Source organism: Puntigrus tetrazona, chromosome 6 (assembly GCF_018831695.1).
Source record: "Puntigrus tetrazona isolate hp1 chromosome 6, ASM1883169v1, whole genome shotgun sequence".
NCBI lineage: Eukaryota > Metazoa > Chordata > Actinopteri > Cypriniformes > Cyprinidae > Puntigrus > Puntigrus tetrazona.
The window spans coordinates 8,346,761-8,374,675 of record NC_056704.1 but is presented as its reverse complement, the minus strand read 5'-3'; the positions used below and the strand labels follow the sequence as shown (position 1 = coordinate 8,374,675).

General features: G+C 39.0%; 1 protein-coding gene across 6 annotated transcripts; it reads left to right on the top strand.

Annotated features, from left to right (window-relative positions):
* On the top strand, positions 1 to 27,915 carry setd5 (SET domain containing 5). Of its 6 annotated transcripts, none has more exons than XM_043242385.1 (26): positions 1 to 2,240; positions 2,353 to 2,606; positions 10,145 to 10,370; positions 12,342 to 12,444; positions 13,041 to 13,324; positions 14,452 to 14,510; positions 15,387 to 15,574; positions 15,717 to 15,755; positions 15,871 to 16,116; positions 16,828 to 16,976; positions 17,171 to 17,288; positions 17,434 to 17,543; positions 17,642 to 17,888; positions 17,993 to 18,073; positions 18,548 to 18,763; positions 18,852 to 19,193; positions 20,394 to 20,639; positions 20,854 to 20,977; positions 21,086 to 21,348; positions 21,474 to 21,530; positions 21,889 to 22,368; positions 23,540 to 23,632; positions 24,209 to 24,468; positions 24,775 to 24,920; positions 25,019 to 25,101; positions 25,679 to 27,915. In XM_043242385.1, exons 3-26 carry the CDS (start codon positions 10,300 to 10,302, stop codon positions 26,216 to 26,218), a joined length of 4,545 nt encoding a protein of 1,514 aa, XP_043098320.1. In that variant the 5' UTR covers positions 1 to 2,240; positions 2,353 to 2,606; positions 10,145 to 10,299; the 3' UTR covers positions 26,219 to 27,915. The 6 variants fall into 6 exon arrangements, with proteins under 6 accessions (XP_043098320.1, XP_043098321.1, XP_043098323.1 ...); XM_043242386.1 differs by adding an exon at positions 8,279 to 8,373 and having other exon boundaries at positions 1 to 2,606; XM_043242388.1 differs by having other exon boundaries at positions 1 to 2,606; positions 13,071 to 13,324.

Here is a 27,915-nt window from a genome sequence, read left to right as displayed (position 1 = left end):
TATCACACAAATCATATCTATTATATGCATCTATTTTTTTTTTTTTACAAACGAATGCTACTACAATTGCCATTGATTTCGTAAAATGTTCATCTGCTTTGAGAAACGAGTTGTCCAGATTGACGTTTATGTTATTTTGAGTCATTTCCTCACAGACTGCAGCTGCTTGCTCTCGTCTAGTCAAGGCACACACAGACATTCATAAACGCAGGAAACTATCAGCACTAATTCACTTACGTAACGGCAATAATGTAATAACCAAAATGTTGTTGAAGTTAGTTCTATACAAGTGAAATGACCACAGATAAACATTTAAGATGTTGATATTTACAGGTATATATTCTGTGTTCTTCATCTTAGAATTTTGTCTGCAAGTCTGGATGCTCTATTTATTATTTAGACAAAAAAATCACAATGCAACTGTGACAGAAAGAATTAGCGGCAACTAAAAACTTGCTTAAACTTTTAAATGTCTCAAAATACAATAAAACACTATTTAAAAAAAAAAAAAGTGATGTAATTTTCAATAATATGCAAAATCTCAAAATCGTTTAGATTTATATTCGGACATGGACAAGCTTGACATGTGATACCTTAAATATATTTGCTCATTTCATTTTAATAGCTTCAAATATGTAATGGACAATATTTTAGAAAAGATATATTAAAGGGAGTCTTTGTCTCGGGCAGACATGGTGGTTAAACTATTAAATATACTAGTAAAGTAAAAATTAAAGATGTCCGTTGTCTTTTATTATTGTACTGATTTGCACTTTTAGACAGAATGTAAGAATTCAACAAATACCTATAAAAAAATAAAAATCAAACCCCAGTAGGCTACTTAAAAACAAATATCTAATTCTGTTATAAGTTGAGCACACACAAATCACACGACACTTATATAAATGTATTTTACACGGACGCCCGCCCTCTTCAGCTGCGCGCGCAGCCCCAGATTTCAGCCGGAGGCACATGCAGATAAATTTTCTATCCATAAAAATGTGAAAATACAGCCTATGCGTATATTAAATCTAGTCATGAAAATGAGTGTACTTGAATGCGTTTCGCACAAAACGTTTTTATTTCGCAAACTGTGGTCTTTACAATACAGCTCGGTGAAGTCGACGACGTAAGTTAGTGAGTTGGCAATTTATTGCTATCGAAACACGACGGCCCTGAAATGTGAAAAACTACGAATAAATGATGATATCTGGTCAGCAGTGGGGGTTGCCATTGAAAAGTTTCATTAGCTACTGAGTAAAGCGACGTTTTTGTCGAGTTCAACACCACCGAGGGCGTGCAGGTATCACGCTTAGCCTTCCTTTGTTACTTCTAGCATGTACTATATTCGAGTCAGCGCTTCAAGTGTGCGTGCGCTTCCCAATAATCCTCAAGCGACTTGTTCTTAAAATAAACCTTTTATCGGCGGGGAAAAAAATCGCATTTAAACCCTTTACTGTAAGGCAAGTGGTTTAATATGGTTTGTTGGTGGCGCGGTTTCTAATTTTGGCCCATGTTTGATCTCCCTTGCCGTCCTCTTTTTTTTTTTAAACTGAAAAACCACAGTTCGCCAACTGGGCTAATATTTCGGATAGAATAAAATCCTGCACCGAACCAAACGTTCAGTCCGATCCTGGATCCCTCATATATTCCTCACAGTATTGTTGCCGCTCTAGTATCGCGCTCCCTGCGATAGCGCCCAGGAGACCCCGTGCTGCTACAGCTGTATAACAGAAACACTGCTATTCCCTTTTACGCGGATAAAAGAAAAAAATAATTCCTTATATGAAAGACCATTGAGCTCCGCGGCGTGTGTATTTAGTAACACGACAGTTTCCCACAAATCCTCCGTCCCTTCTTTGGAGAGTATCCATTTTAACTAGCTGTTAGTCTTCCAGACTTACACACTCCCGCAGCCTCTCAACGCCATCTCACGCTGCAAAATGCTGACTGGAGAAGCGAGCCGCCTACAAAAAAATAAGGCTCTGCCTCTTTTCTGTCTACGACAACGGTCGGCCACGCGACGATCCAACGGCATATTCGCGTTCCCGTTTGTTACGGCGATTGACACGTTCCTACCCTATGGCGTGGCAGAGGGCGCGGGCTGGAGCTGGAAGTCCGTCCTCGTAACGAACCCCTGCTCCGCCGTGGAGGAAACCCCGTGTTCTGGTTGTGTGTAGGCTACGCTGGGAGCCGCGGTCGATGCCGGTGTAGAGAGGGGGATGGGCAATACTGCAAATGTAAAGGACATGAGATTGAATCACAGTCTTGAATCACCAAGTGCTGTACATACCCATATAAATATCGACTATAATTTTGTAAAATAACATTGTATGTTGATGTATTCTTCAGCAGCTCAACGTGAGCATTTGAAGACCGCACAGTGTCTTAAATGGGAGAAAATGTGAAACTTTCAACTCTTGCGTAAGGGACACTGAGAAGTTTGGAAGATAGCCTGAGAGCCTCGCGGTTTACAGTTCACAGGAAACACCGAGGTTGCAAGAGAAGGCCTGCTGTTCTGCCTCACATCGATGTTGGATTTTTTAAGAACACTAAATCCCTACAATAGGCGTTTGAGTTTCAATTACGCCGGAAGGACGCTGTAGGTAAGGCGTTTGGTTATTTCCACGAAGGTTTTGGTGGCAATGGCTTGTGTTTTTTATCAACTGGGCAAAGTTGATGCAGAAGTTGGGAGCTCAGTTTATCAGCCCTTGTTTATCAACACGCAATGTAGCGTTTCTGTTTCAACTGTTCTTCGTTGATCGTTGCTGCTGTCACGTTAAGGAATCAAATGAAATGATTTTAATGATGTAACACCGTGTTGGTTGATCTGCATGTTAGCTTGATGTAGCCATAATCACAATCACACTTTGCCAAGAACCTCGTGCTAAGAACTGTTTTTTTCCCGCTGTAAACATTCAGTAACAGGCCTGCCGTTATGCCGCCTGTCTTATGGTTTGCACGTTTATCGCGTCCACGGCATACGTGCCGCTCAGCATAGCGAATTATCTATCAAAGTGAGGAAAGGTATCATTTTAGTTAGCCGTTAGCTTAGCCGAGAGAGGCTGTCTTAAAAGCTAGTACGGTTTAAAGTAATGCATCAAAATGCCCCCAAATCGCTCTTCTCCAGTGATCTTATTTTGAAAATAACAAGAGTGGCAAATGATGAAGGTTTTATGGCAGAAACTGTGACTCGGGGCATTTTGGTGTTAGTTCACTTGTTCTTGTGTTAATCAAGTTTCTATGTGAAAACAGACATGGCAGAGTTTGTATTTACAACATCCGTGCTTGTCAGAATCGAATTTTATCCACTGCATTTTCGGAGAACACTGTATGAAGGCGCTTCACCGTGTGCCTCGGCTTCGTTTAACTTTATGCAGGCACTTTGATGGACTTACGAAGTGGATTTATTTATTTTTTGTCCGTTCTAAAAGAAGATAGTTTGTCGGGATAAGCAGATATCCTGTTGAGCAGTGGTCTCTGCTCTGATGTGTATATACATGCATCTGTTTTTGATATAGACCTTTCATCTTGTTGACCATGAGAAAACTTTATGGTGTTTTTCTAATTTCTTGATCTGGTCTGTGTGTTTTCTTTTGGAAGCGAAAATAATGCGAACCCCGAGAACCGTGACTTGCTTTTCCCATTCTTCACCTCCGCCTCCCCCATCAACCAACCCCCAACTCCATCCATGAGAAATGGGTGGTATTTCTAAGGGGAACTCGCCTTTCCTTTTTTAGCCTCCATTTTTATTTCAACAACAAGTGAGTGGAAACGACAAGGAAGAGAAAGCAATCGAGAACGAGTGGATCTAGACTAAATTCGTTCACGTCACTGCGGATAGCGCGTATATATATATATATATATATATATATATATATATATATATATATATATATATATATATATATATATATACACACACACATACACACACACAGTTTTCGAAACGCTGTTACACAAGTAACATTTTGTGTTCGTGTAAAATGAACCGTGAGGAAACGCCTGCTGTTGTGGCAAGGCCGCGTCCTCAGTACTTAGGGTTACTTTTACGTGCACGGATTATTGTCGAGGTTCTCTGGCAGCATACTGTCCTGTTTGTCTGCTCGCTGGTAAATTTGATATCATCAGGACCCGAAACAAAGACTGTCCATAATAGTGCCTGATAGAATTCACACATTCTTGAAATGGTATCCACCTGCTATTTGCATGGACCGGCTCATATAATACATGACTGTAGTGTAAATGAAACTATTAAATTATTTGCGTAAGAATAGTGTTTGTGGGGAAACCGGTAGACATGGGTTATGTTTTTTTTTGTAAATGCTGATCGAGTGGAAGCCTGGAAGCTTCAGTAAAAATGATGACTGGTTATGTACATAAATATTTAGATTTTTAAAAACAGCTGTGTGTGTGTGTGTGTGTGTGTGGATCTGGTTCGAAGACCTCAGAAGGGAAATGTCTTTTTGTAGTTCTTGAAGAGATTGCTGGCAAATGCAAGCATATGATTGGGCCTGTCCGACATTTTCCTAGTATGTTTTCAGGTTTTATTTTCGTCCGCCTTGAACTATGTGAAACCTGATCTTTCTGTGACTCACCCAACTTGTTATCTAAAGTCAATGTGTGTCTTTGTCCAGAGACAAAGGACAAGCTTAGAAAGTCAAAACTTTTTTTAGGTTTAGCATATATGAAAATAGATTAAATACAACGGAGAATTTTAGAATCAAAATATAGAAAGCACTGGAGTTTTATCTGAATATGCTAATTCACTAAACCTGTAACACAAATAGAGATGTAATGACAATTATATATATATATATATATATATATATATATATATATACACACACATACACACTCTTGTAATGTTTTTTTTCTATCAATGTATCATTCAATCAATCTTTGTCCAAATGTTTGTAGGTTTAATTAATCAGATATTTCTTTTATACGTGTGCTCTATCTTGCCTCATTTTAGAGATGGTTTCTATTCCTGAACCCACCCATTAGAGCTGATTGTGATTAATGCATTTTAAAAGGAAAATCTTTATTTCTGTGTATTTGCTTTTATTCTAAATGTTGAAAATACAGAGAAAATGCTGTTTGCTTTTGGTTTTCTCGGGCCTTTAGCTCCTGTGCTATTACATGTACTGAGACTGAAAAACAGTTGCTGAGATGCCTGCTCCTCTTCTGCTTCCTGATTGGATGGTTTCAGAGTCCTTCAACCAATCAGATGTGTTAGAGTGTTAGTCTCTCTCTCTCTCTCTCTCTCTCTCTCTCTCTCTCTCTCTCTCTCTCTCTCTCTCTGTCTCTCTCTCTCTCTCTCTCTCTCTCCCCGTCTCTCTCTCTCTCTCTCTCTCTCTCTCTCTCTCTCTCTCTCTCTCTCTCTCTCTCTCTCTCTCTCTCCGTCTCTCTCTCTCTCTACACAATCTTAAAACAGATTTTAGTAGCATAAACAATGTATTCATACTGAAAGGCATGCGTCTGCATCTAATGTGGTATCCGTACACTTTGTCAGGCAAGGTTCTGTGAGCCCTGTGCAGCCATTTTAGCTCCTGTCATTTTTTTTCCTCAGGTATTTGGGAAGGGTGGGTCAGTCATCTTGCTGGCAGAGAGAATGTAGTTAGGTACTATCACAAATGGTCAGCATGTTTATAGACGTAGAACGGTTTGTTTTTTACCGAATCAATAAAAAATATATAATGCTGCCAAAATAATCCCATTTGGGTTGTAAATGCATTCCTGATGTGTCCTGATTGCATTGGAACAAGTCTATTTGCCTAAATATGATGTCACGAGGATGGGATATTTCCAGCATTCCTGATCTCAGGGTATTTCCTGCATTCAGAGTTTTTAGCCTGTGCCAGATTTAGTCATGCTCTCATGTCTGGTTTTGTGAACTCACGGACTCTGGCTTTTAGTTTTCCTGTTAACAAAGCAACTGGCAATTGGTCAATTACTTTTTCTATTCAACACATAACTTAGCGTGATTTTTCAAGTATTTTGCCCAATATTCTGCCCATGCTCTCTTTCTTGTTGAAGTACTTTGTTACCACAAACCAATACCACACAGTGTTTGTGTCTAGACAAAGAAACACAGACAACAGTACAAGCAAAGGGAAGAATCATATATTTACTTCATAGACATTTAATCTGATGTATCTATTTAATAGAATATTGAACATAAATTTAATTCATGCATGTATAAGCGTAGAAGTCAAGCGACACTGAGTGGCTGAGAGCAAGCCGGGACACGCACATCCTTTCTCACAGATATTGCTGTAAAGTTTGTAGTTTGGTCATGTTGATAACGAAGAAAGCAAAAGGATGCACATATTTGATAGTAAAGATAAGGAGAGAGAGACGACGCGCTGCTGCACTGTAGCAGATCTGAATGTGTGCTATGCTTTTAAATTGGGTGAAATATGAGTGATGGCTTGAACATTGTAAGGAATAAACTTAACTGATGTAATTAAGTACAAAAATAACGAAAAGGAAACAAAACAAATGAAGCTAAGGATTCATACACCCGGTTTCACAGATGAGTCTTAAACCTAGTCCTAGACTAAATTAAAATCAGATCTTAAAACATGTCAGTGCCTTTGTTCTGTCTTAATGATACACACCATTAATACACTTGCTATGTTACTTAAATCTCCTCATTTAACTTTGGCCTAATCTTGGCTTAGGCTAAGACCTGTCTATGAAACCAGGCCATAGTTCCTTTAACCAATATTGTTAAATGCAATTAAAATACAGGTATCTGTCTTGACCAGTAACAAAAGGAAAAAGTATTGGTATTGTATTTGTATTTTGAAAATACTTATTGAAAATACTTAATATTATTAATACAAGTATTTCTTAGTATTAATGCATCTTCCGAAGTATTACTCAAATGTTGTTGTGTTTGTTTGTTTTTAGCAGTTATTTTGTAAGTTTAGTTTATAAGTTTTAGATATTTGTATGTGGTAACAAACACAAAGGTCTGTTATTTTCATTTTGATTTTGAATAACAGCAAGTGAGGTTTAGTTAGATTTCAAAGACGGGGTGAAGGAGTGTCATACAAGGACTTTCCTGCTTGGGTAGCTTGTTTTTTTTACAGTGTTGTCAGGTTTTTTTTTTTTGTTCTGATGAACCAAAAATCTAAATGTTACCACAAATAGTTGCCCAACTCTTTCATTATTAGCTCTCATTTCAGTTGCGAGAAAAACTGAGAAAAATCAAATGGCGAATGCTGAAAGTGTCACAAAACAGACTAGCAACACTTGTTTGAACTGCAATATCTTAGCACTGAAGATTGAATTCAGTGCAACTTGGGAAGGTTATAGATTCCAATTGACATTTAGTTAAATTCATGAGTTTGTTGAAGACAAATTTTGTTAATATCGAATGTTTTGTTAAAGAAATTCAAATTCCAGTCAGTGGATGGTTTTGTTTTTCGTGTGCTGTAGTGGGTTATGTCCAGACATCTAAAGACAATGAATGTTTGTTGCACAGCCTCAGGGTTAAAACGGTTAAATTCTGTTTTAAATGTTATGCCTCATTCAGTCTAATGGCTCATATCCGCTGAGTGGTTCAGTACAGTATTTTATACAATTATGTCCGTTTCCATTATCAGTTATAAATGGTACCAAAATCTGGTGGGGTTCCTAGCACAGTACCAAAAGGGTGGAGCTAAACTCACTGCAAAATCTGACTGGGCTGACTAGGAACCTCACAGCGTCTTTTACTCATTCAGCTTTGCTGTCAATGAGGCTTATTTACATCATATAACAGTGCATTTTCTAATTTTATATTTTATATTCTAATTCTATATTACATAGTTTCTCAAAATGCATTCTTATCTGTTCTTGTGGACTTAAACGTCATTGTAAAAACGTCATTGCCCCAAAAGCTGTTACATTTTCAGGTGATTTAGTTATTCAGGTGAGAATATAGTTCAATGTAGTGCCAAATCTGTGCTTTATTTATAAAGATAGCACCTATTTTAAAATTTCCAATGCGATCACAGGGATCCTCTTAGAGCGCCTCAAGCTCGGCTAGTCCTTTCCTCTGGCTCTGATGTCTGATGTGATTAAACATGAGCTATGCTTTGTTTTGGGTAATGTTATTTATATATATATAGCAGGCATTCATGGTCTCATGCATCTATTATTTGATCCTGGTCATATAGTCTTGGCTAAGCACAAAGTTATGTTTAACTTTTATATTTTTTTGAACTTCCCGTAGTACAGCGATGACTTTGTAACGTGTTTGTTTTTGTCTGTGTTTCCTCTTAAGCCTTATTACACTTTTATAATGGCAGAGGCAGAGTTGTGCTTATCGTCACACTTCATCGTTGACCGCTAGTTTCCTTCATACACCATTCCTATCAAGTAAGGAAGCGCAAGCTGGATTAGGGCTCGTACCCTGCTGTACTGTACTGATCTGTAGCACTCAGTTAGACCCCCATGGAAATGAATGCCACATAAATTTTTACACTGATAAAAACATGCGTTTAGTCTTTTGTTCATTGTAAAAAGGTCATAAAGGCCCAAGATCACATCATCTTCAAAACCCACAACTTTTTAAGCTCTTACGGAGATTTTATTAATTTTTTTTACGCTGAACAATTGGCGTGTTGTTAAACAAAGCAATCCTTTGAACGCACTGCATTTCTATCCCTCACAGCCTCGATTTCATCCCTGTCAAAGATTAAAATATCGCTAGCCTGACTAAAATCTATTAGTAGTCTATATCATACTCAAGACAAACAGAGGACAACCTCATACGCTAGAGCTTTGTCAGGCATTATTCAACGTACAGACTTAGCGTTTACGTCACAGTCAGCGTCCAAATTCTTGTGCCATAAGAGTACTAAATTGAATAAGATAATTGCTTCTGGACTCTAAGGCTGACGATACACAGAGCAACTTTTTTGAGCGTGTTGTTTGAACACTTTTTCATTGAGAATGGCTAACAGATTTCCATCTGGATGCTTTGTCATGGGGCCTGTGTCTCATCTGGTTGCCCGTTAAGAGCAACATTAACTAAAGTTGCACGGCAGCGTTGCTCAAAAAGTGCTAGTGGTATACATACAGTGTTGCTAAATACAGTAAATTTAATTAGTGATTATTGCAGCACATGCTTAGTATTCTATTAAATGCCCTTCTTTAATTTCAAGACAATGTTACATTTAGTTCTATATCCCTTATTTAAAGTACACTTGGTTTTAATTCAGCTTTACTGAAAGGTATATAGTAATATATCATTGTTATTAGAAATTCTTGAGAGATATATATTGTTTGTCAGTATTCAGGCTGCTGTTCATATACTACAGTGTAAATTACTACCCAGGACGGTTTTTGACTGAGGAAGAAAATAATGTGGATATTTACACGCTACATGTGAAATACCGTTAACCTTTGAATAAATCCATCATGGCAAGTTTTGACATCCACTGTTTTAATGTTTTTTTTAAAAACCAAACTGTAATAGAAATATAGTTTTAACACATTTTTATTACCCACTTTTATTTAGCGTATTGATATAACGCGCACTGTAGAAGACTAGCCGGATTAGCTGAGGTCTGCAGAGTGTAGTGTTAATTGTGTTAAACGGCACATTTGTCAATTCCTCAAAAGTAATACAGAGATATAGACAAGCATAACCTCAAAGGAATGCAGCAGCCGTGCTATTTGCATGTTTTCTTTTTCACAAGGTTTTACACGTCTTGCATGTATAGGCTACAGAATAAGAACAATGAGACCGTGTTGATTTGTACAGTAGATTTCCAAAGCCTAAACAGACAGACTGATCACATGTGATTCCCCCGAGTAAGTCATGTATATTTACTGTATGCAGCCAATATATGTCCAATGAGAAGCCTGCTGCAAAAAGCCATGGCAGTTGTTGTTGTTGTTGCATGTTTTTCAGCATTTTTCAACATGACTACATTAATCATGTTATTCGTTCGAGTTCTATACAACACCGTATATTAACCAAATCCAATATGAATAGTGTCTAAAAAGAACAGCTGAACGTGCGCCGAGCAGCATAGATATTTCTTTTTGTGGGTGCTGCAATTTGACATGTTTTAAGGGAAGCGTTTGCACCTATATGTACTGAATCCTCTGTCCCTCTCTTTATTGTGTTCTGTGCTTTCAGGACTCCTGATGTGCGTGATGTGGTATAGCAGCGCCCCATCTGAGGAGTGCTTCACTGCTGCCATTAGGAGCCCTTGATTCTCCTCTTCCCCCCCCTCTCCCTCCCCTCACCCCCTCCCCCCCCATCCCCTTCCCTGCGTTGCTGCGCTTGACGTCATGAGCATAGTAATCACACTGGGAGTCACCACACCTGAGACACCTTACACCGATATGGCCGCTGGATCAGAGTAAGTAAGATCAACCCCAGCCGTGGGCTGTCACAGCTCAAAATGAGTTTACTTTGGACTGCAGTCACATAACACAATGCAACAAAACCTGTTACGTCAGGCCTGCGGAAATGCAGAGTCAGTTTGAAACTGGCTTTAATCTACATAACTGAACGCTGGCCAAGAATGGGGTCTGGCACCAAAACATGCTTTCAGTGAAAGAGATTATGGGAGTTGTTTATTCACTGCCTTTTTTTTTTTCCATGGTTAAAAGTATGAAATGTAGTTAGTGTGAATGCAAATGAATTAGTTGAGTGAGTAAATAACTTATTTTGTTTAGTATAGCTGGGCATACCTCAATAAAAAAAAAAAACATTTACATTTAGTCATTTAGCAGACGCTTTTATCCAAAGCGACGTACAAATGAGGTAGGCAATAGAAACAATTTATAAATAAAATAGGGATGCAACTGAAATTGTTTGGCCTTTTGGTGTTCGAATAACTGAAAAGGCAGAATAAATTATGCCGAACAGTAATGTCATGTGATCAAATATGGACACGCGCACTAATGCAGCAAACGTGTCTGCAGTGTAAAGGTATTTAATAGTGTCCAAGAAAGACTCTATGATCATTACAAGCACTGCCAGCGAGAGAAGAGGAAGGGTGGCTGTTGCTGGTTACTGTGTGATGACTGAATGATTAGTAAATAACTGCAAATCGTTATGTTTTTTAATAAACGCACAAGTTGCATGTAGCCTCTTTAAACAGCGTTAGTCAGGGTCAAAGTTCAAATCTGCACTGATGCGTTATGTCGTCAGCTGCTCATTTTATTTTTAAAAATACATTAAAATGCAACTAAGACAATAATAATAATAATAGTAATAATTACAACAGCTCTATTAATACATTTATTATAACATATACATATAATGTTCCAGTTGGGATCTGATGTTCTGAATTCTCTTCTGCAGCAAGGCAGTATAAAACATGTCTTTTACAAGAATCGGGTCTCTCAAATGGCCAAAAATAATTATTTTCTAACTTCTGTAAATTTTATGTTAAATTGTGCTTTGTTGTTGTAGTTATAAGTATGTGCAAGAATTTTCATACTGAATCCTTTTCTGACACTGAATGGCTAATCAATCGGTCGCTGCTACAAACGAACAGCTGCCATGTCAAAAACTCAACATGTAATTTCATTTAAGACAATTTTTTGTACAAGCTTTTCATTCTTCCCATACCCTTTTCTTTGTAATTAATTTTTTCTTTACTTAATGGCCTTAAAATGTTTAGCTGATGTTCCCTCGCATTATATTTAGTTTGGAGCATACACCCTTTTTTTAAAGTTTTATAAAAAAGCGATTGGTTTTATGTCATTAGCTGATAAAAGATTAAAAGGACCTATTCACTTTTTTTTTTTTTTTTTTTTTGCTTTTGATCACTGTACTTTTTCATTCCTCTTGACTTCCAAAGAACTAAGTAATAGTGCTTCATTATGGGACCAACCAGAATATGGCAGCATAAAGATTATAAGCTGCAGTAGCTCAGAACTCATCCTCTTTGCTTTCACACCTTCTGGGTTTTTTTTTGTGTTTTTTTATAATGCAGTTGTTTATCTTGTCTAGTGTTTGCTGAAGGACGGGGCTGTGCACACATATTGTGATCAATATTGATGTCGCACCATTATTATTTAACACACCTATGGTGGGCGATGTGGCCCAAGTCTTACAGAGGTGTTGGAGTAAGGGAGTGACAGAAAAATCTGGGTGAAACGGAAGGTATGAGGTAATGTAGGGGTAAGGGGTAGAAATGGGATTGGGCCTGTGTTTCTCAGCCCATTGCGTTGCTTTGGCAGCCAGTCTATCTTTTCTGACTGGACCTGTGCCGATCCACCACCGTTTAGCACTGCCCTGGTCATCTGGAGAGAACCACATCTACATATATACCTACAGTTTTATTGGCAAGCTTCTCAAATATCTTTCTTTCTTCCAGTCCTGAGTCAGTTGAAGCGAGCCCAGCAGTAAATGAGAAGAATTACTCGAGTCGCAGCTGTGGGAACACACAAAGTCATGGATACGGGGGACTTCCCTATGCTGTAAGTCGTTTTATTCTTGTTTTCATTTTTTAATGAAAATATAGTTCAATCATATTGTCATCGTAGTCATTGTGTAACCTAATAGCATCTCAATAATGCATGGTGCTGAATCATGTTTAATAAACTTGTGCATGGTGATACGTCTGTAATTGCAGTTCCACCAGTCTTTGTGCACAGTATAAAATTGAAGTGAATTGATCATGAACGAAATTGAGTTTATTGTAACTCTAAAACCACAAAGTCAAAACCTGACTTAAACAGAAATGCAAATCAATATGTTACATTTGCATTTAATCATATATATATATATATATATATGCTATTATCCAATGCAGTTTCATAAGCCATTTGACTTATGCAGTATTGTTTCTTATTTTTTAAACAACGTTTTTTTTAGGTTTATGCTCTTGTTTAATTAAGTCAAAACATTTTTAGCTACATTAAGTATTGTTTACTTTTGAATGCCACGTTTTTTAGTTTTTCATTCCCGCCTCTTCTTTCTTCCTACCCCTTTCCCCTGCTCCCCACCTTTCATTCTCTCTCTCCCCCTCTCTTTCCTTTTCTCTTTTGTTGTGCCTGAACACCGTTGTTTGAAGATGCAACAGTCTTCCGTTGTGTGTTGTCAGGATCATAACTATGGAGCTCCACCCCCTCCCACCCCTCCTGCCTCCCCACTCTCCCAGACCGTTTTCTCCCATTCGGAACACATTGGCACTCTGGGACGATCGCGAACCTGTTTTCCCACCAATGAACCAGACAACTCTGCTGACAGTGAGAGCTCATCTGAGGAGGAGGAGGTGGTGGAAGGAGCAATTCCACCTTCTTGGTGTCAATGCCGTCTAGTGCAAGATGGCTTCCTCATTAAGTGTGAGAGTTGCAGGTGGGTGATCTCTTTCAGATTGTGCTGTGTAAATCACAAGCGGTTTTTGATCCAAACGATTCACCCCAAAGCGGGAAAATTGTGCGTTAATGTTTGGCACGATGATGCTTTTGAAATAAAACGATAGATCCCTGTGGTATTCACACCAGCTATGAGCATTTACGGTGGGAAATTTTTTTTCTTTTCGTCCCGTCAATTTGTTTATCCCGTTGCCCTGCGATGAAATTGGCCGTCCAATCAAGTTTGAGCTTAGATCGTGTGCTTGGAGCAGCTGCTGTTGCACAAAAAGTGGATGCTGAATTCTTGTTATATTTGGTATCTGAGAACAGTTCGTTCTTAATATAATTCTCTATTATGTGAACTGGAGTGTCCGTTTTCTTTCACATGAGAGCGTGTTAACTAGATTATTTTTTTGTATTAAAAAAATTGAGTGAAATATATTTCTGCACATGAAATATGAAAGCAAATAGACGTGAATATGACACATTTTCTGTGTGCAGCTCATTATATTTATATGACAAAAAAGGTTGTTAATGACAGTAAGCACTGTGGCATTATTAAACGCGCAGAGTGCATGTGCTTATAATAGAATCAAAATCAACTATAAATCACACTCAGAAGTTGTTACAAGCACTTCAGACACACATCTGAGGAAAAAGCATTGCTGGTCAGCCCGCGCAGACATGAACAGAATGTGAGCACATTTTGTGCTGGGTGTGAAAGTAACATTAGTTGTTGATTTGCTTTCGCATCTCGCTTGGTGTGAAACGGCCTTAAGAATGACATGGTTTTGTCACACTATGACGAAGAAGACGCGAAGAAAATTAAAATACAATCTGGTGACTTAAATGCTTTAATATGCTTTTAATATCAGAAAAAAATATTTAATGTCGAATACCGTCCATCGCTATAGCCAACGGTTACAGGAAATGTCAATATGTTCCTCCAAGCTTATATTTTATTGTCTGGTAAAACTTTTATTTTTCACCTCTCAAACAAATGAATAGCCAAGAATGAACAGAAGCAGTGGTTCACCTTATTAAGAGCCAATAACCTGATTCTATATGGCACTTGGGTATTCCTTTAATGCATAGAAAATCAGTAATGAAGGAGAATTCTTCTTGCAGGGGCCTGGAGAAGAAGAAAGGGCTGGATGGGCAGCGCAGAAAAGCAGAGAATGTTTCCGGTAAGACTCTCTTGGATGAAAATTAACATGATCTTACGCTAAATCACTTATTGATATTCAGATTTAAACTAAAGGTACCAGTGAATGACATTAAAACGGTGTGGTCAAGGCACCTACATTTACAAAGTACTTCATACAGTTTAGATTTCAAATACGAGTAAAATCCAAATGATATTGTCATTATTCCACTCAAGTTATTTTACAGCTTTATAAATAGCGTTACTAACTGCATAAGTTTTTTTTTCAGTAACTAGTAATCAAATGAATTGCTGTTTTCCCCGTTACAGCTCCATTACCATTACTGACAATAAAATGCTGCACTGTTTTTTTTTTTATATTTGAGTTGTTTATATTTATTCTTAATGAGACATCCCAATTATTTGACAAATGTAACTGATAATATTTGTGAGAAGTTACTTGTAACTATAACTAATTAAATGTATTATTTGTATTTAAGAGTAACGTGCCAAACACTGGTCACTGGAATGTTTTTTAGTTTAGTAACTTTGTAAAGTTAACCAATTCTGAAACTTGAAACTCAGTTATGTGCTTACAGCCTTTGTAACATAAACTTTTATGTTGGCTTGACAAAGCCTTGTCTCAAAGTTTAAAACGGTTTAAAAGGTAAACTCATTGTAAAAATGTAATATAATTGAGAACCTCTAAGCCCAAATAATTTGGATGAAAAAAGACTCTGCGTAATCCAGATAACATCTGTCCATTGCTACTCAACACTGGCTGATTTCATATGTTACTTTTCTTCCGATTGTGTGAATTTATCACCGTGAGGGAGAAATGATTGGTTCGTCTCAACTTCACCAGTGGCAGTATTCTCTCATGCTGGGTTTAGAGCTTGATTTCTATCTGTCTTTACAGTGGGCGAGAGCAGCGCTACAGAGAGTGGAGATGAGGACATGTCAGCTTCCGCTGTGTCGTACACGGCAACTCAACACACACCCACTAGCATCACTCTCACTGTCAAAAGAGTCAAACACAACAAAGTCAAGAAGAGAAAGAAGAGCACAGAGAAGACACGCACTACTCCTAAAGCCAAGAAGGTTAAGGTAGAACACCACTTACATGACAAAGACAACAAATGTGAGAAATAACTGAGCTGTAAATTCTCTTGGAGCTTAAATCATGTTCATGTCGCTCTCCCATCATCTCTGTATTATGTGATGGCAATAAAAGATATTTTCATTACAGGCGTACAGAGAGGGTTCCAGAAAATCCATGCGAATGAAGGTATGCACAAAAATCGTGAAGAGATCTTCCTCTACTTAAGAATAAGCTTGAGTCATTACAAAGAAGAAAATCAACCGGATAAACATTTATTAAACACGCCCTCTCATTATTGCAGAATTCTGCGTCTGAGGCTAGTGTTCTGGATGAGAATACAACAGAAGGATGGGAGACTCGAATTCGGCAGTGGACAGACCAGTATGAGGAAGCTCTGTCTAACCAGTATAGTGCTGACGTGCAGAACCTCCTCAAACACTACTGTGCCAATGGCAACTCGTCCCCCACCCCATCTACTGTCGCCATGGACACCATTAACAGAACAGAACTAGCTTGCAACAACACTGTGTTGGGCTCGCAAATGCAGGTATAGATGGGTTTCGCAGGTCCTCGGTTCGTGAGGTCTTAATTATCTGCATCGTGTTTTTAAAGGCGGGGGGTACACCAGAGAAAATGATTCCCAACAAAATAAAAGCATGAGCAACACAGCATAAGTGGTGTTTTGTTCCTAAATGGAGTAATCGGAGTCAGTGATTTCCTTTTAAAGATGGGTTGTCACCACCTAATGGTGTAACAGTGTAACCGGCAGAAAGGGTCAGTGAAACACGACCACCGCTAACATACAGACTGAAAGCTTATTTGGAACACAAACAATGAAAAATACCAATGCTGTTGGACTCCTGTATCAGCGCTGCTGGAATGTCACTCGGCTACTCGAATGAAAGAACCGGATCTAATCAGTGTAGAGAAAAGACGTCATATATTTACAAGTAAATATTAATCTTCCACGAGCTCACATAGTCAGCAATGGAACAAACTGGCACTAGAAACATGGGTGGTGTATTTTAAACTCGCAGATAACACTTTTACTAATAAGCAAGAGTTAAATGCCCATCTGTTGTTCAGTGATAATCTTTGAAAATAATCAGGCATAATTTGTTTACGTTTTATTTGTATGTATTCCTAGTAATTATTTAAAAAATGTGCTAAATTGAGAATTGTGGTTTAAATGTAGTGTGCTATTTTCATTGAATCTTTTTATTTAGTACCATTTCTAACAAGTATTTAATGTGTGTAGTTACAGCTGGGCCGTGTAACACGTGTGCAGAAACACAGGAAGACTCTCAGAGCTGCACGGAATTTGGACCCCGAAACACTCATCATTGAGTATAGAGGCAAAGTCATGCTCAGACAACAGTTTGAAGTCAATGGACATTTTTTCAAAAAGTAAGTGTGTATGTGTGGTTGCATCTGTGTATATTGTTGAACACCTAGTTGATCTTAATTAGATTTAAATCAGGGTAAATTGTGTAATATGAAAATAAATAATAATAATAATAATAATTTTGTGTATGTGTGTGTGTGTGTGTGTGTAGCAAATTGAGAGTCTTTCCTAATTTCTTCTGTTGACTCTACTGCAGGCCATATCCTTTTGTCCTGTTCTATTCTAAGTTTAATGAAGTAGAGATGTGTGTGGATGCCCGAACATTTGGCAATGATGCACGGTTTATCAGAAGATCATGCACACCCAATGCTGAGGTGAGACTCGTTTGTTGAATGCTAACTATTAACGTAGGGTTGCTTCAGTTAAACCGTATTTGTTCGTAGTTTCTTTGCTCAGCTCCAGCCTGACTAAATTTGATTCATATTATATTATTTTTGTCCTGTACACACCAACTCACAGGTGCGGCACATGATAGCCGAGGGGATGATTCACCTGTGTATCTATGCTGTTGCTCAAATTTCAAAAGATTCAGAAGTCACAATCGGCTTTGACTACGAGTTTAGCTGCTGGTTAGTCATTTTTTGAAATCTATTGATGATTGTAAATAATTTGGGAAATTGAGTTGTTGTGATGTGCACTGACGCTTTTCCTCTGATTTTCCCCACAGTAATTATAAAGTGGATTGTGCGTGTCATAAGGGCAATCAGGACTGTCCTGTGCAGAGACACAATCTCCGCCCCCTTCAACTGCTGTCCCCCCAGTCTTCAAACTTTGCCCTGCCTGGAGCAGAAACACGGAGGAGACGGGCCCGCCGCAGAGAATTGGAAGGGGACCGGCTCATAACTGGTGCATCTGATGAGAGCAACCACCTTCTGGAAGATGCAAATGAGACACAGGGAGTTAGCGATACAGAGGTGTGCGTTCATGGAAAAACAAGTTTGAAGCTGCTTTGCAACATAACGATGATGATGATGATTATCTCACATGATGATGAAACTGATCTTGTTTTATGCTACAGGATGCTCTTATGGACAGGGTGAAGTTGGAGAATGGAGAAGAGGAGTTAGATGAGAATGGAGCACTAATACCAAACAAACGTGTAAGCTTTAATTAGAGGAGAACAGTAATGAAGATGTAAATCCTTTTTCATTTATTAAAAAAGAACAGGAATTGTACAAACATTAAGTTGAGAATGTTTTATGCCTTAATTTGATTACTTCCATTTTTTTTTTTATTTAATTGTTTCTGGATGAACAGAACTTTTTACAGTAATAGGGCCCTATGTTTTAATTATGGATTAGACATGATACATTTTTGATTTATATAAATATATTTAATTTAATCAAAATGCAGTTGTTTTTTTAAACTTTTTTTATGTTTCGTGATTTCAACTAATTGGGCATAATTTTGGTTACCAAAATGTAATATCATCATTAAAACTGAATGTTAAAACGCTAAAGAAAAATTACAGTGGGAAATAAAAAGGAATTTGGAGGGAAAAAAGCATAGATGCATGGATTTCAAAGGGCCCTATATTCACTATATCAACCACTTTTTCTTTTTGGCCCCTCAGTCTCGTGAAGAACGGAAGGCAGAGGCCATGATGCACATGTTTGAGAACCTTGATAGAAGAAAGAAACGTGGTCAAGGCACGGCGCAGGCTACACCTGAAGAAACCAAACTGGAAACGGCCGAGGCAGAAGTCCCCTCACTTACAGCAGGAAACTGTGTTCCAAATACAGTAGCAGGTGGAGGGATCAGTACAAGGCGCACGTCCTTCGCTGTCGTGGTAGTTAATGTTTTCTTTTTTTCTCAACTTGAACTTGGTTGCTTTTCAAAATGGTTGTTTTTAGACGCTTTTACTGCCTCTTCATCAGGAAACAACAGACATTGACTCCGAAAAGCCCCCTGCTACACCCAGTCCTGCCCCTAAAGCGCAACCTGCCCGTAGTTCCAAACCACGTCCTAAGAGCCGCATCTCCAGGTACCGCTCCAGTTCAGCCCAGCGTGCTCGAAGACAGCGGCAGGCTCTTTCTCAGCAAGCGGCAGAGGGAGTTTTGGTGAGCGGTGAAGAAGGCAGCGCAGGGGCAGGCCTCAGGGAGCAGGGCCAGGGAGAGGGAGCTCCAAACTGTGGGAGTCTCCAGGATGGGGAACTCTGTGGAACTGCCTCTTCAGGGATGGGTAGTAAGACTAATGTCAGATACCCAAAAACCAAAAAGGTGAGCTCATCTTGCACTACCATTCTGCACGTGGTAATTGTCATGTTTTTTCTTGCAATCATGAGGGGAACTGCAGTGTTGTGTAAATTATAGCGGCATCTAGCATCGAGATTGCGAATTGCACCGTCGACTCGTTTCCCCACTAGCTTTAGAGAAGTGGGTGATATAGGATTAAGATGTCCTAGTCTGAGACAGCGGAAATAGACATCAATGAGCTTTCTTTACAAAGGTAAATGAAGGAATCGTATGAACTTAATTAATAATTCTATAAATCAATATGCTATCAAAAATCTTCTTGTCACTTTTTTCATCGTGTCAGTGTTGTATTTGCATGAACAACATAGTAGGAAGTTGCGATTGGTGTTTAGTGCGGTATTTCCATCAGGAATTGGTTAGATTGTTGTCTTTTTTTTTCTGTGTTGTGGTGGCATATCCAAGTGAAGCGACTTTTCAAACAAGTAAAAAATGTAGCTTAGAAATTGATTGAATGGTTTGATTTGTCATTTGCTAAAAGCTGCAATGTCATGTGAGTGACACGCTCCTTTAAGGGAAGGATAGAAGTACACTTCATCAGAGATGTTATTGATTTTGAAAATTCTATGGCTCACTTTATTTCTTATTTTTCTGTTGGATTCAAGTCAAGTGATTGGCAGGGCCATGCTAGCAGCTTTAGTTTGTTTTTCCGAAACCAATTGAGAGTTCCCTTAGCTGTGTTTGGGATCATTGTCTTGCTGACCATCTTTGTTTCTTCTTCATCATCCTGTTAATGTAGGTGTTGGGACTGAACCAGCTAATATTCATTTCCATTCGCAAGGGCCAGAGTTGCTTTCTAATCCTTACAGATTTGGACCTCACTTTATTCATGTGTCATTCCAATTTGTTCCACATAACTTGCACAATACTTGGGTTGTTACCTGCATCTAGTGAAAAGTTTGTCAAAAGTTTGTATTTACTGAGAAAAAGGGTGACTTGTTCAATACTTATTTTACCTGCTGTCCAATTAATACTCAAATATTCAGTTGAAAATATTCCTCTTTGATGTTGTGGTGACTTCAAAAAAATGCATACATCTATAATCTTTATATTATTTCTGTATAAGGTACTTTATGAATATAAAGGTGACTTGATTGTGTTTGTCTATGCTTTAGAGCTATAAATGTAGTATTGTATTATTAACATCTTTTTTTCTCTCTTTTAAAGTACCTGGTGACTGAATGGTTAAATGACAAGGTTCCAGAGCGGGTGGAGGAGTCTGTGGAACGCCCTTTACGCATCACCACTGACCCTACAGTCCTGGCCACTACCCTCAACATGCTGCCAGGACTATCTCATTCACCTCTCATCTGTACTACCCCCAAACACTATGTTCGTTTTGGTTCACCTTTTAACCCAGAAAGACGCCGGCGACCCTATATGATTGACCCTGCATATGGTTCTTGCAAGAAGGTTAGAATGACTTACCGAACAAGTGAATTAATATAAATGCACTGCTCTACAGTGACATTCGAGAAAAAAAAAATTTTTTTTCAATTCTCTAGCATAGATTTAAACTCTGAATTTCGCAAAGACTTGTTTGTCTGACCTCAAGTTTTTATTGTGGCTCATATATATATATTATTGTTGCTACACAGCATGGCTTTGTGTGTGTCTTTCTGAGCAGAGGTGGATGAAACAAGCAATGGATGAGAGCATGTTATCTGGCCTATTGGAAGATGGAACAGAGTCCAATTCTTCTCACAAAAGTAACACCAGCAGCACAAGCAGCTCTCAACCATTCAAACCTGGTAATGGCTCTTATGACTCTGTTTAGATAGCAGAGTGTGAATTACAAGCCTTGGGATCATAGATTTGGGATTTTAACTAGTGTTTTTTTTATGTTGCCCATTGTTCAGAGCTGACAGGACCATTTAAGAAGAGGAAATTGAAGTGCTCATCAGAAACGGCAGCTCCACCTTCTGAACTCTTGTTACGACCATTGTCCCCCATCACCCCTCCTCTGCCCTCTGAACTTCCCATGACTCCTCTTCATTCGCTCATGACTCCCTGCTCACTTTATTTAGGTGGGGAAGTGGAGAAGTTGAATGCTACCATGCTTTCTTACTCTCCTCTCACATCCCGACCTGCCAGCCGCTGCAATACACCTTTACAGTTTGAGGTGAACAAATGAACACACACACATGCTAAATGGAGTTCTCTCAATACGGCTTGTAGAGATTTGCTGTCTTAATAGAAATCATAAAAGCCACATATATGACTTACAACTTTGGTTCTTTTTGACAGAACATCTCTTCTCCTGAGGCCTCTCCTGTCCATAGATCAGAATCTCTGACTCCAGAAGTAAGTTTAAGTTCTCAAACACAAACAAGAAAGTGTTATTGCTTGATTGTAATCGCATGTTCAAGTTTGGATTTAAAGATGTAGAAGTAGTTTGACTAAAATTGAGATTTTGAGAATTTCTTTTTAATTAAAAAACACTGCCAATAAGCATGTGTTAATATTTTTTGATTGAACTGAGCTAACAGGGTTAATAAAAACTTTAACGAATGTGTTGGTCATTGTAGGTAACATTAATGTATTAACCAACAATAACTAATGGGCATTGTAAAGTCTTTCCCGATGAACACTCAAATTATTTTGATGGGTAAGTTGTTCATTCTGTTTTAATGATCTCATTTTTTTTTTTTTCCCTGTTTAGCCCTGTTTGCGACCAGATTTCACTTCACGGGTCACTTCCTTCCCTGACTTTTCCACAAGCCGGGGAAGCCCTGCTCCTGTGTCAGATGACTTCTCACTTGCTGCTCCAGACTCTCTGAATGGATCTGGTGGAGGGACTCCCCGCAGCTCAGCTGTTGTGTCCAGTCTATGTGACTCTTCCTTGGTTTCACACGCCAGCGAGGCACAGGCCTTTAGGACAGAATTTAACCTCATTTACACCTGCTCTCCCCTCAATGCAAATCTACCCACTGCTCCTATGAGTGACAGACACTTTCCACAATCCGAGGGAGGCTTGTCCACAGCTGACTCCGACTTAAGCACAATGTGCAGCCAGGGGCTGCTGATGGAAGCGGGGTCTAGCTCTGGCTCTCTCTCAATGTATCTGGACACACAGTTTGGAGGTGGATATTCAGAGCGCAGCACATCCCCCCATCCTAGCAATCCACCACAGAAGAAGAAGGCAAGTCCTACGGCCAAGTTGCTTGTTTTTCCTTTAATATGTGCAGGATGATGGTAATGTGTTATCCAATTTTATTATTGAGGAAATAAAGAGAATTTTATGTAGAACATAAAAGTTGGGGACCATCTTGCCCAATTACAGGGGGTAGGATGACCACTACGGGTACACTTATCCTAACTGGGGCATCTTCCTCCAAGGGTGTATTTTAAATTGTCACTACATATTAAAACTTTTTTCCCCCAATACCATCTAAATTAAATCCTAAAGATATTCTGTTTGAAAGTCAAAATTTTATAAATCAATGTCCAACATTATAACTATTTGGTTGAAATTAACACTGACATTCAGTTTAATTATTTGTAGGGTGTTCTTACCCTGTTACTCTACCAATGTGTTTCTCCCTTAGCATCATCCCATCTTTATAAGTGTAATTAACAGAGAATATTTTTTAAAGGGTTACTCCACCCCAAAATAAAAAAAATGTCATTAATTACTTACTCCCATGTTGTTCCAGACTTCAGTGCTTCGTTCGTCCTCTGAACACAATTTAACATATTTTAGATGAAAACCAGGAGGCTTGTTGTGACTGTCCCATTGACTGCCAAGTAATTATTACTGTCAAGGCTCAGAGGATTATAAAAGATGACACAGAAAAGTGTGCACAGTTTGCGTCCAGCGGATGCTCTCCAAAATGGCGCAACAGTGATGTGGAGAGACGGGGAGGAGAATTTATGAAAAACATAACATTCAGATTGAGCCACTGACTTTTCTGGGCCTTGTCAATTACGTGGCAGTCAATGGGACAGTCACAAGCCTTCCTGTTTTCATCTCAAATATCTTAAATTGTGTTTAGAAGACGCATGAAGCACAGATTTGGAACAACATGGGGGTGAGTGATTGACAACATTTTAATTTTGAGTGGAGAAACTCTGTAACTTGGTGTAATGTATAGAAATAACTGCTGTTTATTTCAAAATGACTATTCTAAAAGCTTGGAAACGCCTAGACGGTTGAATTTCTTTTTCTCCTATACACATTTAAATCGTGAAGGGTGGTCCTCTGTCTTGCATGAAACTCTTGCTCTGTCTTTGATTTGCTCCCTGTTTCTTTTCTCCTCTTCGCTCTTAAAAACTCTTGCAAAATCTTTCTTTCCACCCTTTTCTCAAGGCAGAGGGTCATGGTGAGTGCTGGTAGTCAGCTGGCTGGCTTGTCTGGGTACCAGGCATTAGCTGTAAGAGGCCAGTTCAAGCCAGGGCAGAACATGGTGAATATCATATAAGTGGCCTCCATCTAGAAGTGTGCATGTCCATAACATTTGCATCTCCAGATGATGTACTCCTTCATCTGCATTGAGCAAATTAAGCCAAAAAAAAGTTAACTGCTGCAGAGCCGGTTGTATTCATTCAAAGACACCAGTGCTTTCATCGTCTAATCTAAAAGCAATTCTCATGGTGAATATATCTATGTTTGTGTGGGGTTTTTTTGACGTTGTTAAGAAGTCTTGAATCGTAATTTAAAAAATCTTTTCTCATGGTCTGATGTTAGCTTTGCAAGTTGTTCTATTTTTTACTTTTTTAATTGGGATAATACAAGCATTTAATGTTGCGTTTTTTTTGGATAGCTGTGTTGAGTAATAATGCATGCTGTGTCTTTATCATATCCATTGAAGTTATAGATGATGTCATTCTATCAATTGATCATGCATGAGTTGCTTTACGTGAATGTGAAATGTTATGATGCATGCGTGTACTAAGAAATTACGCTGAAGGAAAGAACTGCATGCCCATTGGTTATTCATTTGAATTTTTTTGTCACACTTACATACTTTCTTTCCATGTAGGTCTCTCTGCTGGAGTACAGAGAAAGAAAGAAAGGTCCACGAGACCCAGCGCCCCACGTCACAAACCTCATCTCAATTTGCCCTCGCACAGAGTCTCCAGGACAGCCGCGCATGCATTTTCAGCCTTCAATCTCTCCGCACAATTCGTTCTCTCCAGAACACCAAGCTTTCCCACAGATAGAGGAGGTCAGTCCTCCTGGCATCAGGTCTGGAAACCACACACAGACCACAGTTCTTAGTGGACCAGAGTCCAACCACTGGTGAGAAAAGAACAGATTCTTCATAACAAATTAAGTCAACAGTTTCGCTCAGTGCATATATGCAAACTTTTGGTGAAAAATCATCTTTTGAGATCAAAAGAGATCACCTAGATTTTCCAATGTGAAAGGGTTGTTGGTGTTTAGGGTTTGCGTGTTTGTCACCTTTTTTTTTCCCCATGATGCGTTTGCTTCCCTGTCAGGATTAGGTTTTTTTTTTTCATTTAGGTTTAATATATTTTTGTTTCAGTTATTCTCAGGTTGCTAATGAATAGACATCATGATTGTGACTTTGTGTTTGTCTATCAGGATGGTCCCTACATCAGTTGAGCGGTTGAGGGAAGGACAAGGTGCTCTGGAGCGTGTTCTGAGGGGTAACTTAAACATAGAACGTGCCCTTAAAAGAGGAGATGCTGGATTTAATGACCAAATCAGCAGTTGTGACAAGAGCTCTGGTATGATTAGAATTTTTAAAAATGTTTGTTTTCTGTTCAGTAACAGTCAAGTACGCTTGAGCAGAGGAGAGCTTGACTAATTCTCTGTGTCTTGCCAGATGCTGTTGAGATGGACAGGTTTGATCTTCAAAGCTCATCTCTGGCCTCCCCCTTAAAAAGTCCTTCGATTCACCCCCATCAGGTAGAATACTCACAATGCACAGAGGAAAAAAAGATTTGAGAAAATGTTATGGAATTCATAATCTGTTAAAATGAAAATCAAAATATTGGAGTAATTAAGATTTTGTTTTAAGACTGCTGATCAAGTATTCAGGCAAAAAATAAGTGTGTGTGTGTGTTAGGCCTAATAATAAACATGTATTCTTACCGGGCCATCACTGTATTGGCATCTTGGTTTGGTACATGCAACCGTATGACGAATACAGGCGATATCCCCCAACCCCAATCCAGAATGGGGGAGCCGCTGCAATGCAAACACCAGCAGGAGAACAGCAAATGTGCACTTGAAAACAAAGCCACCTAGACAATGACCATGCTCTGATTCTAAACACGTCTTTCACATAGACTTACAATGGAGTATACTTCAAAGACTTGCATAAGTGTGTGTGTATGTATGTATGCTGATCTTGAGCTCAAGAAACTGTTGTTGTTATTATTATTATTACTATTACTCTTATAAATGCTGAAAATGGTCGTCTTGTTTAATAGTTTTTTTTATGGAACCTGTAGATTAAACCTGTCTTTTAATGCACATCCAGCAGATGCTGCCTCTCCAGCCTGAATCCCATCAGCATTTGGAAAGCCCAGCCTATGACCAGCAGAGGTCCTCTTCTCCATTCTGTCCATCTGTAAGCCCCTCCCCTCCCCTCTGCAGCTCTGGCGGGCCAGGATACTATTCTTCAAAGCTGCCCACACATAGCCCGCTCACCCAAGAAAGCCCGTCCTCTTCTACAGTATCTATCTCCTCAGTGGACTCAACAATGTGTGCGCCTCATCCTCACAGCAGCAGTGGAGGTGCAATGGACACCTCAAGCCTTAAAGCTAAACTCTTGGACAGCTCCCTGGCTGCTGCTCTCTCTCTACCCACCAGAGGCCACCTTAAAATGGACAGCACTGCAGTACCACACTCACAAGGTGCTCATGGCTCCAGATTGGCTCAGTCATCTAGAGTGCACAGCCAGAGAACAGACAGACCCAGTCAGGCTAACTCGAGACATCTCACAGCTTCTGGAGCACAGCACTATCCACAACGAAATTTACAGGGTTCAGGGGTATGGACGCAGTCGGGGACCTTTTAGGACCCACAGTGTGCGTGTATGTATGTGTGTGTGAGTGTGTGTGTGTGCGTGTATCAGATAGAGAAGTGTGTGACATCCTCCTCACTTTTACCTGTGGAGAAGCTATGCGTTGTTTGAGGGATTTGATGTGTCATGTTCTGTATGGATGGTCTATTTTTGTCTTTACTTTCCCCAGTTCCTTTTATCTTTTTCCAAAAACTGAATTTCTGCAGTTACGTGTAACTTAGTGTGGACTTCATAACAATCAAATCAATGGAACATTAAAGTAACTAGTTTGGAGTATATAACCAGATTTAAATGTATTTTGAAAATTCACCCAAATGCTACAATGATGTGTTCACACTGAAGTGCAAGTATTTAAGAGTAAGAGGAAAATGACTGAGTTGAGCACCAGTGGTGAAACAAAACCGTTTCTCTAAAAGTAGGGTTCTCGTGTTTAAGACTTTTCCAAGAGTAAAAGTGAATGTGCTGATCTTCATGAGTTTTCAACTTTCATGAGCGTATGAAATGGCACTCTTACTTTTAAGATGCTTTGCACGCTTGACTCTCAGTTTTCTCAGTAGTCGTCATCAGAACAGTCATGTAGTGTGTTCCCGGATGGCACGCTTGGAAAGCAAAGTGTTTTTTGAATGCACATGAAAGCAATTCTTAGTGAACAGCGAGTTATTTCCTCACTCTGAATCATTCCAGTGTCTAGCTGTCGTTAGGGTCCGACGGGCCTCTAGCCTCTGTTAGTGTCATAAAATCACTATTCACTTGATATATAATACTTGACGAGCAGATCTTATGGTGCTTCAGTTGGTCCAGTTGAATTGTTTATTTTGTTTCCCAGTGTAATCCCGGTTTGCCTCTTACGGTAAAAACATGCAATTGTCAGTTCAAACTTTTTTTTATTTTTTATTTTGGTTTCCAATGATTGTTAAAGACCCTCTCTGTGACTCGCAAGGCGCAGGACTTTGCTGAAAAGAATTTGCAGAAATGTTTTTGTTTATACTCCGTTAAAAATGTGTACCCTCCTGAGCCCTTTAATCCCAAGTGTATACTTCATTTCTCTCACTTCTTCATTTGATTTTCTCTCTCTGACCAGTCCTTGCATTCCAACCACCATTTTAGAAAGGAAGAGAGGAACGAAATGCTATGGCCAAATTGGTTTGATCAGTAAATAAGACAAAGCAAAGTGTGCTGCTGCTGTGGTCTCTTAAATGTAAGTGTTACTCCCCTTTTTTTAATTAAAAGAAGCTGCTCACAGGACAGCCTTTTTAACAGAACAGGCATAGTGCTGTACCTCCCTTGGATAATACCTTTTTTTAAAACGGTAAGGTTGCCAAGTCATGTGCCATGATGACCACAGTAGTGGGATATTAAAACCCCGCTTTAGAGAAAATCTATGCCCCTGTTGCATTTAGAGAATTAAAGTTGTCTGCCTGGTGGATTATTCTTGTGTGGTCCAACAATAGAAAAGATGAAGTCTGTTTTTGTTTTGGCCTAGTGTGAAAAGATCTTGAAATGATGACGGGTTCATGTGGTCAGCCTTAGCTCACTGGTTTATATGAATGTCTCTTGAAAAGGAAAAAAAAAAAAAAAAAGACTATGTGATCTGAAATTTTACCAGCACCTTAACTACATGATCATGTGTACTTAGGTGAAGTGTCATTCTGTTCTCAGAGAAATATAGTACACCAAAATTTGCTGCATGA

Coding starts and splice junctions, on each gene's coding strand:
- setd5 (XM_043242385.1), top strand. CDS start 10,300: ATGAGCATAGTAATCACACTGGGAGTCACCACACCTGAGACACCTTAC. Junction 10,371..12,341: donor GATATGGCCGCTGGATCAGA/GTAAGTAAGATC, acceptor TCTTTCTTCCAG/TCCTGAGTCAGTTGAAGCGA. Junction 15,575..15,716: donor CTAAAGCCAAGAAGGTTAAG/GTAGAACACCAC, acceptor TTTTCATTACAG/GCGTACAGAGAGGGTTCCAG.